The sequence below is a fragment of the Elephas maximus genome, chromosome 12, assembly GCF_024166365.1.
Source record: "Elephas maximus indicus isolate mEleMax1 chromosome 12, mEleMax1 primary haplotype, whole genome shotgun sequence".
NCBI lineage: Eukaryota > Metazoa > Chordata > Mammalia > Proboscidea > Elephantidae > Elephas > Elephas maximus.
In genome coordinates this window covers 78,622,058-78,639,693 of record NC_064830.1, presented here as the reverse complement: position 1 = coordinate 78,639,693, position 17,636 = coordinate 78,622,058, and the positions used below count along the sequence as shown (strand labels likewise).

The 17,636-nt window shown below is 37.8% G+C and overlaps 1 protein-coding gene across 2 annotated transcripts in view; it reads left to right on the top strand.

Annotated features, from left to right (window-relative positions):
- The window catches only part of SMG1 (SMG1 nonsense mediated mRNA decay associated PI3K related kinase), a 97,499-nt gene extending 85,861 nt beyond the window's left edge, over nt 1-11,638 (top strand). For both annotated transcript variants that reach the window (XM_049902687.1, XM_049902688.1), the window contains 9 exons: nt 13-150; nt 4,707-4,859; nt 5,962-6,141; nt 6,946-7,173; nt 7,848-8,059; nt 8,223-8,329; nt 9,114-9,293; nt 9,374-9,480; nt 10,936-11,638. In XM_049902687.1, the coding sequence (XP_049758644.1) occupies nt 13-150; nt 4,707-4,859; nt 5,962-6,141; nt 6,946-7,173; nt 7,848-8,059; nt 8,223-8,329; nt 9,114-9,293; nt 9,374-9,480; nt 10,936-11,013 (1,383 nt within the window). In that variant the 3' untranslated portion in view covers nt 11,014-11,638. The remainder of the gene's footprint in view (nt 1-12; nt 151-4,706; nt 4,860-5,961; nt 6,142-6,945; nt 7,174-7,847; nt 8,060-8,222; nt 8,330-9,113; nt 9,294-9,373; nt 9,481-10,935) is intronic.
- Nucleotides 11,639-17,636: the final 5,998 nt, after the last annotated feature.

Here is a 17,636-nt window from a genome sequence, read left to right as displayed (position 1 = left end):
TTCTCTAAACAGTGGCAACATGAAGATCTCCTTATCAACCGACCACAAGCCATGTCGGTCACACCTCCACCTCGGTCTGCTATCCTAACCAGCATGAAAAAGAAACTCCATACTCTAAGCCAAATTGAAACTTCAATTGCAACAGTTCAGGTGTGTTTTGTCAGATCTTCCTCAGAGCATATTTTATTTTTAGAAATAACCTATACTGTGATTAAATGTTATTACTCTGCTCGGTATGTATCTACACGACTGTCCTTGGCTTCTAAGCCAGAAAAGCATAATTCTTTTTCACTTTTGTTTTTACTTTTTATGTGTTTTTTATTTCTTAACGTTCAAGGTAAACTGGGTCTTACAGTAGCAGTATATTTCAAATCAGGAGTAGAGATACATTAAATATTTCAGGTTATTAACAAATGTGAAAATTATTGTGCCTTTGTACATCAAGGGAACCATTATGATTAGAAGAACTTTGAATATTTAATATGTTTTCTGGAATGTATGTAAGCAGTTACATCTGATTATTAATATCCAAGAAGCTTGGGCTCTTTTTTTTTTTTTAATTTGGAAGTACTTTATTTAAAAAATACTCTTGTATATAAAGATCATATATGTGTTTTGGTGGGTTGAAGTCTCCTACTATAATTGTAGTGCTGTCTATCTCGCTTTTCAGTGCTGTTAGAGTTTGTTTTATGTATCTTGCACCCCTGTCATTGAGCGCGTAAATATTTAATATGGTCACATCCTCCTGGTATATTGTCCCTTTAATCATTATATAGTGTCCTTCTTTCTCCTCTTTGGTGGATTTAACTTTAAAGTCTATTTTGTCTGAAATTAATATTGCTACTCTTGCTCTTTTTTGATTGTTGTTTGCTGGATATATTTTTTTCCATCCTTTGAGTTTTTGTTTGTTTGTGTCTCTAAGTCTAAGGCGTGTCTCTTGTAGGCAGCATATAGATAGATCATGTTTTTTAATCCATTCTGCCACTCTCTGTCTCTTTATTGGTGCATTTAGGCCATTTTACACTCAGCATAACTATGGATAAGTATGAATTTAGTGCTGTCGTTTTGATGTCTCTTTTTGTGTGCTGTCGACTGTTTCTTTTTCCTGCTGAATTTTTTGTGCTGAGTAGTTTATATATTGTCTTTTCCTCTTATTTGTTGTTGATTTTGTCTCTGCCGAGTCTCTATTTTTTTCTTGTTTTTTATTTTGATGAGTAGGATAGTTACTCTCCTTTGTGGTTACCTTAATATTTACCCCTATTTTTCTACGTTTAAATCTAACTTTTATTTCTTTATATTACCTTGTCTTCTCCGTATGAAAGATCTACGACTACATTTTTTAGTCCCTCTTTATTGTTTTAATGTTGTCTTTTTTTACACAATGACATCGCTGTTTCCCTGTTTTGAGTTTTTTTTTTTTTTTTTTTTAATCTTGATTTATTTTTGTGATTTCCCTATCTGGGTTGACATCTGATTACTCTGTCCAGTGTTCTAGTCTTGGGTTGATACCTGATATTATTGATTTTCTAACTAGAGAACTCCCTTTAGTGTTTCTTGTAGTTTTGGTTCGGTTTTTATGAATTCCCTAAACTTCTGTTTATTTGAAAATGTCCTAATTTTGCCTTCATATTTGAGAGGCAGCTTTGCTGGATATATGATTCTTGGCTGGCAGTTTTTTTCCTTCAGTGCTTTATATAAGTCATCCCACTGCCTTCTTGCCTGCATGGTTTCTGCCGAGTAGTCCGATATTATTCTTTCCTTTGTAGGTGACTTTTCGCTTATCCCTAGCCATTCTTAAAATTCTCTCTTTACCTTTGATTTTGGCAAGTTTGATTATAATATGTCTTGGTGACTTTCTTTTAAGATCTACTTTACGTGGAGTTCAGTGAGCATCTTGGATAGATATCTTTTCATCTTTCACGATCATCAGGGAAGTTTTCTGCAAACAAATCTTCAACAATTCTCTCTGTATTTTCTGTTATCCCTCCCTGTTCTGATACTCCAATCACTCGTAGGTAATTTCTTTGATAGAATCCCATGATTCTTAAGGTTTCTTCATTTTTTAGATTCTTTTATCTGATTTTTCTTCAAGTATATTGTAGAAAGTGCTTTATCTTCAGTCTCACAAATTCTGCCTTCCACCTCCTCAATTCTTCTCCTCTGACTTTCTGTTGAGTTGTCTAATTCTGTTATTTTATTGTTAATCTTCTGAATTTCTGATTGCTGTCTCTCTAGGGATTCTTCAGTTTATTAAATTTTTATTATGTTCTTGAATAACCTTTTTAATTTTTTCAGCTGCTTTATGTGTGTGTTCCTTGGCTTGTTCTGCACGTTGCCTGATCACATTCCTGATGTCTTGAAGAGTTCTGTATATTAACCTTTTATATTCTACATCCAGTAGTTCCAGGAAGGTACCTTCATCCAGAAGATCCCTTGATTCCTTGTTTTGAGAGCTTGTTGAAGCCATCATGGTCTCTTTATGTGGTTTGATATTGACTGTTGTCTCAGAGTCATCTATAAGTTTTTGTATTAGTGTATGTTTGCTTACTGTATCAAAAAAAAAAAAAAAAAGTATCCTAGCTTCTTGCTTTTTGTTTTGATATGCCCAAATAGGTTGCTTGAGTCAGCTAGGCTGATTATTTTCACCTTTGAAGCTTTAACTTCCTGACACCAGATGGCTAGAGCTGTTACCAGGTGTATGAGCCTAAGAGTCCAGTCCATTCACTTTTCTTGTATGGATTCAGCTCAGGTGTCCAGGTAGTTGGTCATCAAGTGTGTGAAACAGGCTCTGTCCTGCAGTCTTAGGGGGGCGGGGGTGATTGGTACAGGTACCGGTATCTGGTTGCAGCAGGGGCTCACGCTCTGAACAAGGCAGGGGGCTGACAGCCGTCCCCCGAGTGTCCATGAGGAAAGTGCGTCCCTGTTCCCTAGAGTGCACAGGTGGGTGGGTTCTGCAGACGGACCTTGGGTACCCAATGCTTTTGGTTGTGAGGACAGGGAGGTACCAGTTATCCTTGGACCCCAATTGTGGGTGGCTGGATGACCTGAGTGGAGCCACCAGTCCTTAGGCCCCTGAGGTGGGTAGGTGAGGAGGACCCTGTTTAATAGGCAAAGCAGTGTCAAACATCAAACACCCACCTTTCTACTACATAGCTGAAACAGTTGCAGCCTGCCAGCAAGGGCCTGTTCTCCTGAAATAGGCCTGCACAGGTCCGTGTGGGGAGAAAGGTATTCAAAGTCCATGGACCATTTATGCCTGGACAGGAACCACTTCTGTCCTGAGCTCCCCAGGTTAGTGGAGCTGGCAGATTAGCTTTTCCCCAACTGTGGGTTTATTCCTTCTCCAAGGCTGAGATAATGGCTCAGGTTGTACATCAGGACCTATCTCAGGCCCAGGGAAACTGACAGCCACAGAAGCCGGCTTCGGGGCAGGCGGGGGGGGCGGGGGCGCGGGGGCGCGGGGTCGTGGTAAAATATATGCAAGTACTCAGCTTTTGCCAAGAGCTCCCTTCTTCTCTGATTTCGGAGGTGCGAGTAGGCTGTGCAGGTGGATGTTTCTGCCTGAGGAAACTGCGGCGAAACGCCACCACCACCAGCCCACACGCTACCACCAGCCCGCCGCAGCTCCTTCCCCCAGCCGCTTAGTCCGTTTTCTAACCTTGCCTTTGATGTTGAGGGCTTCTGGCTTGTCATGAATGTAATCTTTTCTCTTGTTTTTCTGGTCTTTGTTGTAAGAGGGTTTACTGGAAGCGTCTTGACTACTCTGCCATCTTGGCCCTGCCTCTAGCTTGGGCTTTTCTTATCTCTATTGTATAGATAATGAAATTCTGTGTTGTAAAAGACAGCAGAACCTTTTTCCAGACTAGTATTATTGACTCTATTTAGTTGTCTTTGCCATTTCAGCTAAATATTTAATCTTCCCATCTTCCCTATTTTTAAATAAGAGAAGCTAGTGTTGATGGTGACTGCATGTGTCTTTGTATTATATACCTCCTGTATCCAGTAGTAGTAACTGACATTTTTCTGCTCTTTAAATGAATTGATATTAATGAAAACACAAGTATAATTATTTCTGGAGCTCACTTCCTTGAAGATTGAAATAATCTTTCTATACAGTATATTAGAGAAAAGCTGTATTTTCCATTTAGAAGAATGAACCCTTGTCCTCTTTCTTTTTAGGGGAGTGTGCATGTACATGTGTGAGAGAGGGAGAGAGTCAGACAGCGAATTTCTCTGCCTGAAATGTTGACTAAATTGCAAGAAAGCTTTGTTACTATGATCTGGAAGGAATTTTAGCATTATTTACTTATGAACCTGTGGGAATCTGACTTGCACCTTTCGTAATCGAAAGTATAAATAGATTTTCTCTTAGATAGTCCATATAGTGCAGTAGGACTTTGGTGCAGCAGGCTTTGTTTTATTTTTGGAGACCTTTTTAAAGAAAAAATGAGATGAAACTTGGTTCTGCGTATTTCAGGATGATAAACTGAAAACCAGTTCTTACCTCCCCAGGCATGTTTAGGCTCAAATATTCAAAGTGAAATCAAGATTAATTCTAAAAGGTGACTGTAGGTTAAAGGTTTGATTTCTGAATGAGATGCCCCATCCTGCTTCTGTTGACTCTCTTTCATATTATGTAAAACGATCAACCCTTGGAAAGTGGAGAGGTTGTAAACATTCACTGAGATGCTGCTGACTTTTTGTAGGAAAAACTAGCAACACTTGAAGCAAGTATTGAGCAGCGACTCAAGTGGGCAGGTGGTGCCAATCCTGCATTGGCACCTGTTCTACAAGATTTTGAAGCAACAATAGCCGAAAGAAGAAATCTTGTCCTTAAAGAGAGCCAAAGAGCAAGTCAGGTATTGTGACTCACGTGTGCCATCTTTACATTCAGTTATAGAATGACATAATTGAGTTAACGTATAGAACTGATTTGAAGTTACCTGTGGGATAACCAGGGAGAGCTTGAGAGTACACAGCACTGTGTAGCGGAGGGGGAAAGATGGATAGGCCTTGGGGAGCCTCCCCCAGGCTGAGCCCACAGTTTGTTATTTTCCTAGGCCCTTATTGCCTTTCAATTAATTGTTAAGGAAGTGGATTAAGCCTATATTGAAAAAGAAACACAGTTTTAATTCCATGTGTCCGAAGTTATCTTTATTTGCAACCAAGATGATCCAAAGGTTTGAAAAGTTATTTCGAATGTTATTTTTTCCACACAGCAATAAAAATGTTTTATGGCCTTGTGTACTACCAAAGGTTGTGGATTAACTTCATTGCTATATTTAAGCCCATTGTTGCAAAGCTAGACTAGTATAATGATACCCAAGTATCTGTCACCAAAGTTTAATAATTATTGACTTAAGTTCTAACTTGACTTATCTATGTCCCCATTCCTTTCCCATATTTAATAGAAATCCCAAACATTTTATCATTTTATCTGTAAATATTTCCATATGTATTTATAAAGATAAAGAACTATTTAAAAACATAACAGTACTGTTATAAAAATCTTAGCACCTTTAAAAATGTGCTTACTATTATCAGATGTCCAGTTAATGTTTTGTGATCTTTATCATAAAATTAAGCAGGGGCAGACTCAGAAGGGGAATGTTCTGGCAGAAATGTTTTGTGAAATTTCGACGTAACACAATTGCAGCTGAATATTAATAGCCATTTTATTACGGAGTAAATTTTCTATGTAAAAACAAGCATATAGAAGATATATTTACGTAATTGTTCTTAAATGCTTTTGGCCATCTCAGACCTAACAAAAGCAACAAAAATGAAAATGTGCATTTATTTAAAGCCTTTGTAAGAATTTCATCTGTTTACCAAAAAGAGTCATACGTTTTTAGTTCTGGTGCTGAATTCTGGAAATAAGCAGATAGTGATTGTTTGTGTCATTAATTGCAGCTTGGTTCTCTGTGGAAATGGTTCCATTCCTCTTTTGCTTCTTCACAGGTCACTTTCCTCTGCAGCAATATCATTCATTTTGAAAGTTTACGAACTAGAACTGCAGAAGCCTTAAACCTGGATGCAGCGTTATTTGAACTAATCAAACGGTGTCAGCAAATGTGTTCATTTGCATCCCAGTTTAACAGCTCGGTCTCTGAGTTAGAGCTTCGCTTATTACAGAGAGTGGTGAGTTTTGAATCCTGGTGAGAGTAAAGAGGCTCAGTGTTTAAAATGATAAAGCCAGTGTTACACCCTGAAAATGAATTTAACGAATACATTCACTCTGTTTACATGTACTGAGAATGTTATGTATGTAAAACATTGTTATCAGGGATACAGTCACACTTAAAATCTTGGTCATAGCTCTCAAGGAACTTACATGTACACAAACGATGAATGAGAAAGTAAAAAGGATCCTCAGCTACAGAGAGGAAGGAAAAGACAGCGTATAGCATGTGATTCAGATGCACTGAACATAGGATAGTAGTGGGAGATGAAGATGGGAAAGATGAGTTAAGTCCAGAAATACCAAGCTGATAAGCTTGGAGTTTATACAGTGTGGGGAAGGCTTTAGGCTGTGTATCGAGAAGCTCTGAATTCTTTTTTCTTTGTTTTGTTTGGTACATTTGGCTTATTACTAACAACGTTGCAGAGATATTCATATATCTGATTTCATTTTAAAGAATGGTTTAGAGTGAGTTTAGGCACCTGGATGTGGATTGTGTTTGTCATTCCAAACATATTTCTCAGGTTAAGCTTTAAGTATTTGTACTTTGAATGATTATGCAGAAAAGTTAGAAATCTTAGTCTGTATTTCATAATTTGTTGAAATTAAGCACTATTTTATAGGGTAATTAATGCATGACTCTCTAGCAACTGAGGTTCTCTTTATGCCAGCTTGAGTTACTTATACCTTTTGATGATGATGATGATAGGAATCAGATGATTCCAGCTGAGACTTAAAATCAAACAAATGATTGTTCTATTTAGGACACCAGTCTTGAACATCCTATTGGCAGCTCTGAATGGCTTTTGTCTGCACATAAACAATTGACCCAGGATATGTCTACTCAGAGGGCAGTTCAGACAGAGAAAGAACAGCAGATAGAAACAATCTGTGAAACAATTCAGAATCTGGTTGATAATATAAAGACTGTGCTTACTGGTCATAACCGACAGCTTGGAGATGTCAAACATCTCCTGAAAGCAATGGCTAAGGTAAGACCGATACCATCGACACCCTCACATTTACCTTTCCCTTTTTATAAAATTACAAGTAGTTTTGTTTATGAGAAAATGACATTTTGTAAACAAAAATTATCTCAAGTCACACCTTCCAGTTTATTTGTAACTGAGTTGTCTTTTTTCATCAACCATATTTTTAGGCAGGGTATTATTTTGATTTTATACACAGAAAAACTGAGACTTAAAGAAATTAATCGACTCACCCAAGGTCACATAACTTGTATCAGAGTTGAGACTTGAGCCTAGTCTCAGAAGGCTTAGATCTCCAGTTGCTCATCCTCATCCCTGTCTTTACCCTCAAACCTATATACGTTTTCCTCCAAAATGAATGAAATATTGCCTCTTCTTTCTCAAGTCTCTTACATGATACATGATCTAAATAGTTAAGGAAACTGAGCCCCAATAAAAGCTAAATTACTTCATGGTCACAAAACAGTAAATAATAGAATTTTAGGATTAATTTTTACTTGAAGTTTTTATATTTATACTGGAAACAAGATTCTTGTAGAAAAGGAGTTGCACTGTAATAAACAGGTTAAATACATTAACTGAAATTTGTAATATTTATTAATTCTCAATCAAACTCTTGAAAGTAATTGCTGAAGCAAAAATCTTTTTTAGAAAAATTGTTAATATGTTGATTCTAGGATGAAGAAGCTGCTCTGGCAGATGGTGAAGATGTTCCCTATGAGAATAGTGTTAGGCAGTTCTTGGGTGAATATAAATCATGGCAAGACAACATTCAGACGGTGCTGTTTACATTAGTCCAGGCCATGGGTCAGGTTCGAAGTCAAGAACATGTTGAAATGCTCCAGGAAATAACTCCCACCTTAAAAGAGCTGAAAACACAAAGTCAGAGGTAAGAATACTGCCATCCTGGCTTAAATTTAAAATATAAGCAAAACATCTGTTGTAGTAAGAAGTTTTGTCTGTAGATTTAATGTTTTTTAGTTCTGTTTCTATTTATAAGAAGTTATCCGGTAACACCTTTGATAAATAAACCATTTGATTTTGTATTTCAGTATCTATAATAATTTAGTGAGTTTTGCATCACCCTTAGTCACCGATGCAACAAATGAATGTTCAAGTCCAACATCATCTGCTACTTATCAGCCATCCTTTGCTGCAGGTAGGACTTTCCTATTTCAAGAAGACCTGAATCTCGGAGCTATTAATAAATCCACATACAGATGCTAGATGTTTAATTATACTATAAATTATCTAATATGTTTAGAGTTACCATCTTTTTAAAGGGTTTTCCTAAGCCCTGCCTGTCATATCTCAAACTGAACCAGTTTTATCTCAGCTTCAAAAATAGTTTATATTCAAATATCCATGTAAAAATTATTTTATGGTTATAAAATACATGCTGGTCAGAGAGATTTAGAGAAGTAAATGACAGAAAAGAAAAATTGGTAGTTCTAAGTAGAGGTAAAGCTGCTGTGTGTTTGTTGACTTGTTATTTGTTGACTTCTCTGCATGTGTGTATACACCCACACACACACAAATTGGGATCATTCTGTGAATACAATTTTTATTGCTTTTCCCACTTAATATTACATTGATTATTTCTTAGTCATTAAGTCATCTTTTGGAAAATAACTTAATTGCCAAATCTAATATGCCATTCTATGAGTGTACTATATTAATCTTCCACTCTTGGACAGTTAAGTTGTTTATAGTTTTTTGGTGTCACAACAAGCTAGTGAACATGTCCGTTTGGGCTTTTGAGGAAGACAGTTACTCTGTCAAGGGATAAGGACTTGAAGGTTGTAAAACTAAGTTTATTTTCAAGGCTGTGTATTTGTAGTTGATTTATTTTGGGATATTTACCTCCACCACCTCTCCTCTTTCTCTTTTGCCCCCTCCATCTTCTGTATACATGTAAATTGAACTGCCAACTCTCTCTGTAGCAGTCCGGAGCAACACTGGTCAGAAGACTCAGCCTGATGTCATGTCACAGAATGCGAAAAAGCTGATTCAGAAAAACCTTGCTACATCAGCAGATACTCCACCAAGCGCTGTTCCAGGAACTGGCAAGAGTGTTGCTTGTAGTCCTAAAAAGGCCGTCAGAGATCCTAAAACTGGGAAAGGTAATTAGTTAAAATAAGGATGCGTTATGTTTTTAATCAAGATGGCAATTTGACTTAGAGATGTTTTCATTGCTTCGTAGCTGTGCAGGAGAGAAACTCGTATGCGGTGAGCGTGTGGAAGAGAGTGAAAGCCAAGTTAGAGGGCCGAGATGTCGATCCAAATAGGAGGATGTCAGTTGCTGAACAGGTGACTGTTTTGTAACTTGAGTTACACATTTTAATGCTGCCAAAAAAGTACAGGTGTAAACATCTTCCTCATCCATTGCCTTGGTGGCTCATCAAAAAAGTAAGGAACTTAAATCTGTAGTCAGGATTCAGAAGAATTTGAGTAACAGCTGGAGTTGTCAAGTATTCTCCAGTGTACCCTGGCCTTTCCCTATTAGCACTTGCTTTCCCCACAACCCTGTTAAGGAAATTTAAGGTCTGACCTGACCCTCCTTCCTCCACCAAACTGCAGTTAATTTGCAGTTTAAAGAAGGACATCCCGAAGGTTTTAAATGAAACGAGGTTGACATTTTAGGTGCAGGAATAGTTACCTGTACAATGTCCTTAGGTATCACTGAAAGCTTATCTGAAGTCATTAATGTTTTCTCATTATTGTTATTAAGATTATATATGAATTTGAAAATGATTCCCCCGTTTTATTTTGAAGAATTGCAAACCTACAGAAAAGTAGTAGCAGTGCCTGTATGCTTTTCATGTGGATTTGCCCCTTGTGAACATTTTCCCACATTTATTTTTTCTTTCTCTGTGTATATATCTATGCACAGTAGTTTTTTTTTCTAAATCATTTGAAAGTTAGTTGCAGATTATCATAACACTTCATGATTAAATACTTCAGCATGTATCTCCTAAAACATGTGTCTCCTTAAGAAAAAGAGATACTCTTTAGAAAAAAATTTGTCAAAAACCATGGATGATTTTTAGAATCAGGGGTGGTATCTTTACTTCAGAAACTAGCCGATATGTTAACGGGCTTTGTGCTTTTCATATCTTTATGACTGTCTATGTACGTTCAATTTAAGGGAATAGATGCTTGACTACTGTGCTTTTTATTCCAATAATTATTTTCTCTGAAAGAAAGTTAAGGGGCTCACAGGGGCAGGGCAAGTATCGAGGCCTTTGCACACAACTCTTGGTATTCATTGTAACTCAGCAGACACGTATTGAGCATTTACCATAATTGGGCCCTGATGGATGCTCAGGATATAGAGAAGACTGTATTTCTTACTGTAAAAGAAAATTTAGCCAAGCCAGAGTCAGTGGACATTGGTTAGCACCCACGGTGTTCCAGAACCTGTACCAGGCACTTGTTTATGCATTATCTAAGCATTTACCCAGTGACTTCACGTGCTTAACCCTGAGCGCACCTGTTGGGTCAGTGGGACTCCTCACCTAAGGAGTTGTGAGGCTCAAAGGGGCAGGGACTTTCCTGAGACACACACGTCGTATAAGCATTAGAATTATGAGGGAAGCCCAGCTTACTTAACCTTGCTTTTCACCTTACTACTGCACATCCTTTTAATTAATAATGATTAGTGATTAGAACAGCACTCAAACAATTCATATAACTCACAGGTGAAGCGTGTCCTTTCAAGTTTTAAATGTCTTTTATTATTACTGTCCTGCCTGTTTTTTACAGGTTGACTATGTCATTAAGGAAGCAACTAATCTAGATAACTTGGCTCAGCTGTATGAAGGTTGGACAGCCTGGGTATGAATGGGAAGACAGGAGATAAGTCTGGTTAAGCGAGGTCAGACATCCACCAGAATCAACTCAGCCTCAGGCATCCAAAGCCACACCACAGTCGGTGGTGATGCAACTGGGGGCTTACTCTGAGGAAACCTAGGAAATCTCGGTGCACTAGGAAGTGAATCCTGCAGGACAGCTGCACTCAGGGATACGCCCAACACCATGGCCTGCAACCCCAGGGTCAAGGGTGAAAGAAAGAAAGCTCACCGCCTGAACACGGAGATTGTCTTTCTGCCACAGAACAGCTGCAAACGTGTCAGGAGGTTAGCTGCAGGAAGAAGGATGCCGCGGAGCACAGAGTGATTTGGAACTTCATTCCACCTGACCCTGTGTGTACAATCCAGGAAAAAACAAACCCCGCTCAGAAACAGAGAAAACTGGGGCCGCGAAGAAATCACAGCCAAGGAAGATTTGATGCATTCAGATTCTCGAGTTACACTTGTTGCTCGGCAACAGTACTGGTTGGGTTGACCAGTAAGTACAAAAAGGCTATGCGATTGGAATTTCAGAAATGGACTGAAAATGGAGAGCTATGTAACAGATACACTACATTGGAAGAACTTACTTCTGAAATGAAGGGGAAAAAAAACCACCCTATTGCCCCCACTTCTCCCCCTTCCCACCCGTTCCCCTTTTACCCAATCTAGTAGATTAGCCATCTTTCGAATTCACTTTTATTTCAATCCATGTATTTTATATACTTCCATCTCGATGCTGTTAACAACTTGTATTTGGAGTGATAAACAGAAATTTCTCCACAACCACTGATTTTACATGGAAAATTCAAGGATTGTTTAAAGGTCTGATGATCACACAATGTAATTCTGGTTATTTAAGTCATTTCTGTGATCCTATCATGTACAGTTTCCCAGAATTGTCACTGTGCATTCAAAAGCAATGAATCTGACAGACATTTGATTTCATGTACACCCCCTTTTCTTCTAGTGTACATTTTTTGGGGTCATTCAGATTTTCCCTCTTCTGTGATTGCTGTAGTTTTGTTTTTTTTTTTCATAGGAAGTAGCTAATCTAATGTAATCTTTTACCTTTTTAAAAGCCAGGATAGAGTATCTATTACAGTTTTACATTGTTGATGACAGATTAACAATAAAGCGATGTTCTGGTGGAGGTAGAGTGAAATGTTTTTTTAATTCAGTTTTCTCGTTTGATACTTTTAATTTACAAGGTGTAAATTAAAAGTGCTTTAGTTTACCTGGCATTTTAGGACGTGCACATGAAACATTAGCCAAAGTGAGAACCACCAACATCTTATATTAAGTTCAGTTATTAGTCTGTGAAGTACTTCATTTTCTGCACAATTTTAATAGTTCACTGTTTGGTAATACATTATAGCAAATTCATGATCAAGGTTTCCTTAAATTTAGCATTGCATTTCAGTACTGGACTGGCTGTGTAAGCTAAATCGTTGATCCAAGATAAAAATCCAGGCTTGAATAGGATTCTCAAAATCACGTGTTAACTCAAAGTAAAACACAATTCCTGCATTTTAGAGATCAGGTCAGTGGCTGTTTTCTAGTGGCCAGGCTTCACAGACAAATTTGAGAAGTATTAAGGAAAAATTCCATGTAGCTCTGGGCCTTTTCTGTGTTCTTATTACCACAGTAACCTATAATCTTTAAATACCCATGAGAAAATGCATTTCAGTATCAGTGCTTTCTTAATACTTTATCAAGTATTGGAAGAAAGGTGGTGTTTTTTTAATACCCTGTATTATAGCAAGTTAAGGAACCGATCACATCAAATTTTATTTTTTTTCATTTTGAACCTTCTTTTTATAAACAAAACAACCTAGCTGGAATAACAATGCCATATTGTATTTTGCACACTGCTTTATTTCCCGGCGGCTGTAGGAGCTGTTGCAGCCATCACTGGATTACCTCTGCTCTCTGGAGATGGAATGTCTTCTCAGTAACGTTCTTTATTGTCACAAGAGAAACCTTCTATCACAATGAAAAACCCTGTTCACACTAGTTTGTCCCGATAGGCAGTACTCAGACAGACATTGCTTCCTTTTCGGCAAAGAAAATAAATGAAATAGGTGAATTTTATTGCCTGTGAGTGTCAGGCTTCAGAGGCAGGCACCTGGCTCCTTATCCGAGCAAAAAGGAAACGTGCCTCTGGTAAATTATGCATCATTTTTATTTTAAAGTGGTCCCTCAGAGAATAGTGTGGCCTCTATGTGTTTAGTTGTGGGGCAGACAGGGGTAAGCGATGACTTCAAAGCTTGGTATTTACCGCACTCTGGACAAGCAGACTCTAGTCTGTACAGCTTGGTTTCCTCTGGGATGTCATTCTGCAAGTAGCCTTACTATTTTGGACTGTTGTAAGAGAACTCAACAGTTAGGGATTTAATCGGAGGTAAACGGTCCTGGTGATACCTCAGATTGAGAGACAGGGCTATATTTTGGGGATTATCTTATAAAGTAATCTAGTTAGAGTGCTTCACTAAGAAGTCATGGATTTTTGATGACACACAAAATACCTGTGGAAAACCAGGGATCCTCTCTTTCTCCTGTGTTCTTTTTCTGTCACCCATCCCCTTTTCTCTCCCTCCCTGTCTGTCTTTCTAAGATTCAGGGGTACAGAATAACTTTCAAACAACCGCTTCTACTGAAAGTACCCTTGGAAACAGAAGTTTATCTTCAGTGTTTAATTTGCTAGATTTACCTGATTTTTAAAATTGATTTTTGTCTACAAAGCTCTGGCGGCGTAGCAGTTTATGGAGCTGTCTGTGTTTCTCTTTTACTCTTTCTTTGGTTTGTCTTGCCGTGTCTGGTCATGAGTTCTTAGTTTGCTAGGTGATAATATGAAGATTCTTTTGTGTCTGAGTACTTGTGGTGAGTTGTTTTATGTAAGATTTCTGTGTGACAACTGATAATCAGGCTCTTGATCTGCTTCCTTAAATTGCTTTCTTAGAGCCCAAACCCCAGGTTTAGGGCCATAGTTTGTCATACAAAGAAACACTTTGATCACTTCTGCCCTTAACACTTGCCTCTGTTACTTAAGGAGTAGTTTTCTTAATATCGTCCAATGTTTGGTGTTATCTGCATTTTTTGTTTTGTTTTGTTTTTTAATTGTGGTTGTTCTAATGTGTGAAATTTAAGGAAAGAGCCATTAAAAAATGCTGAGCAGGGCAATGCAAGTACAGCCAAATATTAGAGTTGATGTGCAATCTTAGGTTCTTTTTAATCTGGGGTATTATAGGCAGTACTTTAAATGGGAAAGTCTTCCTGGCCTATTTTGCCCCACATTTTTGTAGTTACTCTAGGGGCTTACTTGTTTTGGCAGTGCTAAAATCAAAGGAGCTGGTTCCTCTTGTGTTCTCAATTCTTATTTAAGAAAACACCCATAATTAGCCTGTAGGTTCTATTCATATACATACATCAAAAATCAGTGAAGGTTTTTTTTTTTTTTTTTTTTTTAGCACATTTAAGTATCTTTGTTACAGAAAATTACATGAGGATAAAAACCAATGTCCTTCCATTCTGTATCTTGTTGGACTTGTAAAATGCCAGTAATTTAGAAACCCACTCCCCCATCCCTCCCTTAAATCAAGGAGGTAGAATATATTATTAACGTAAGGGTCAACTAAAGCAAGTAAATTTTGTTTTCAATATTTGGGTCGTATCAGGAAGGTTCTTCCTATGGGAAAAAACTAGCTAGCATCACAACATTTTGCAAACATTGGGGAGGGGAAATGCATGGCATTATGAAACTCTGAGGATCTATTCCAGTTTTCCTGTTTTTTTGGCCCGGATAGCAATGTCACCGTTCCTTATTTACAAAAGGGCAAATTGACTCTAATCGAGAGAAGCTTGATAGGTCCAAAAAGGTTAGTTGTACAACATGAACCACTTAAGAGTCTCCTGCTTTCCATGGGAATTTGGCTGAACTTACTAGGGAAAAATTGTTGTGCTAAGTAACATACAAAGGCCCTAAAATAGCTTGATTTTTTTTTTTTTTTTTAAAAGATGGTAAGCTTAAGGAATTGCATGTTGTTCTGAAATGCAGAATTATAGAGTGTTTTTCTTTTAAAACAGGCTGATTACATATATTGTTTTGCTGTTTTTTTTTCCGCCCCTGGCAAAGTTTGAGCTCCTATTTAAAGTTCTTTTGTCAGTTATTTTTCTGGTTTAAATTTTCCTTATATTTCCACCTGTAATGTCAGTGGCAGTGACATCATACTTGTTTACTTTTTACCCTTATAAGAGCAAATTGAGTTGAACTGAATCTTCCTTGTCCTAGTAACATTGTATAAATAAATGAAAGAAGTGGCTTCTCTGTACAAAAGGTGGTAATGCCTCCTGATGGATATAATTTTGTGATTGTATTTAAGATTAAAAGTTGAATAAATCACACCAGCTTCCTGAAAATGTTCATAATGCATCTTTTGGAAAACAAAAATACCTGCCTACTTCGTGCAGATTTGCATTAACATGGCAAAGATTGTATGAAATACCTGTTTTTCAAAAAAATAAAGGTTCAGTCTCAAAAGATGTAGCATTTAAGCTCTGAATTTATTGGTCAAAGTAGATTCTACTTTGGGACATGGGTTGCCTTTTTTTTTTTTTTTTTAAAGCAGCAATATCTTAAAAAAATTTTTTTTTACCCTCAAAGTTCTATAATTGAACAGCAGTGGAAATTTTACTTCAATGGGAAAGTTCTTAGTCTTAAGGATCAATTTGATTAAGCTTAATTTTGGCAGTACTTCATAACAATACTCCCAAAGGTCATTACTGGCATAAAAGAAGATGTGAAGTGTATATTCCCTCGGATGTGAAAGTTCTGAAGAAAAATGGCATTAAAATGCCCAACTTGTTTTGGTATTTGAAGTTGACATTTCTTGGTGCTAGATGTTACTACCACCCATCTGCCAGCTTGCCTTACTGTGGTGGCTTGCATGTTGCTATGATGCTGGGAGCTCTGCCACTGGTTATTTCAAATACCAGCAGGGTCACTCATGGTGGACAGGTTTCAGTGGATCTTACAGACTTAAGAAACTAGGAAGAAAGGCCTGGTGGTCTGCTTCCGAAAATTAGCCAATGAAAACCCTGTGGATTACAACAGAATATTGTCTTGATACAGTGCTGAAAGATGAGTCCCTTGGGTTGGAAGTTCACTCAAAATACACAGTGGCAGCAACAAGGGACTCAAGCATGTTGAGCATGCTAACAATTGGGAGATAGCACAGGACTGGAGGACATTTCCTGTTGCACATGGGGTCGACTCAGTGGCGACTAACAAAAGCAACAGGATTTGTGTTAATTGCTCAGTCACGTGGCATATTTCAAAAGCTCACATCCTGTCTAGAGTACAGATACAGCTCAGAAGGAAAGCTACTGTGTAGTTTTTGTTTTTAATTAGGCCAATTCAAAGTCTTAGTGACAGACTGTATAGCAGTGCCCCTAGGCTGTGAATTTGGAAATAGGTTTGGGAACACATTCCTTGAGTAACAATACTCCTTGGAGAACCCATGCTCTTTGAGTTGTCTTTTTTTTTTTTTTTTTTCCAGCTGCCTCACTTTCACAATCTGGTTTTAAGAAAGCCTTCTTAAGCAGTACACAGGGAACTTGGGTGAAACCAGAAGCATTTGGTAGCAAAAGCGGATTTCTCAAGAAATGTCAGCTTTTAAAGCCTACTAAAAGCTCTATGTCTTCTCTGGATGTGGGTGTTGCTGAGCCTACAGTGAGATTGTGCACTCATAGTTTTTACTAATTATGTGAATTGCTGCTGATTGTTTAGGTCCTTTTGCCTTTTATCTTTCTTTTGAAGAGGTGGGGGAGGGCCTGCCCCTCAAACTCCATAGCTTTCAAATACCCCTAAATGGGGTCTGTATTTTTTTCCTCAACATCTCCCAAAGGAGAACTTACTGGGGAGTTCCTTTTCCTTGCAAAGCTTGTTTCGCAAGTGTTTTATCAGACCCAAATGCTTAATTTTTTCTCCAAGATACACAGAAAATTTCATAGCCTTTTTTCCATGAAATTCGCAATGCTCCTGCCTCTGCCTGGCTTTCTTGAGGCAGTATGTGGTCCGAACTATGTTCTTTCACCTATCTTTTTGCCTTCCTTTCTTTGAACTGTTAAGAACCTGGTAATTAATGAATATGCTTAAAAGAAAAAAAAAAGGATAAAAGTTGGAAGTTAAACACTGTGGTTAACTTACCTGAAACAACATCTGACCAGGCAACTTTTTTTTTTGGTATTGAATAATAATCAAAGCACTTGTTAATACATTTTGAAATCCTAGATAGAAAAAGACTTAAAAGTGTCTCTCATAGTTCTACTTCCTAAATTGCTTGTAAAGGGGTTTACATCTTAACATGACCTCTCGTGTAAAACCAATCCCTTTTTGGAGATGGAGCGTATAGATTCTCTAAGAAAACGCTCCACAATTTCCCCCAAAGTCCTCATGTAAATAAGCCAACTTTATAAATCGGTGCATTTTTCACGGGTTCTCAAGAGACTACGACCCCTCTCCACCACCCTTTTTTTCCCCAAGCCAAGGCCTTATCGCTAACTCGGTAGGAGAGAAAAATTGCAGCAAAATCTATGTAAATGCTTTTACTTGTC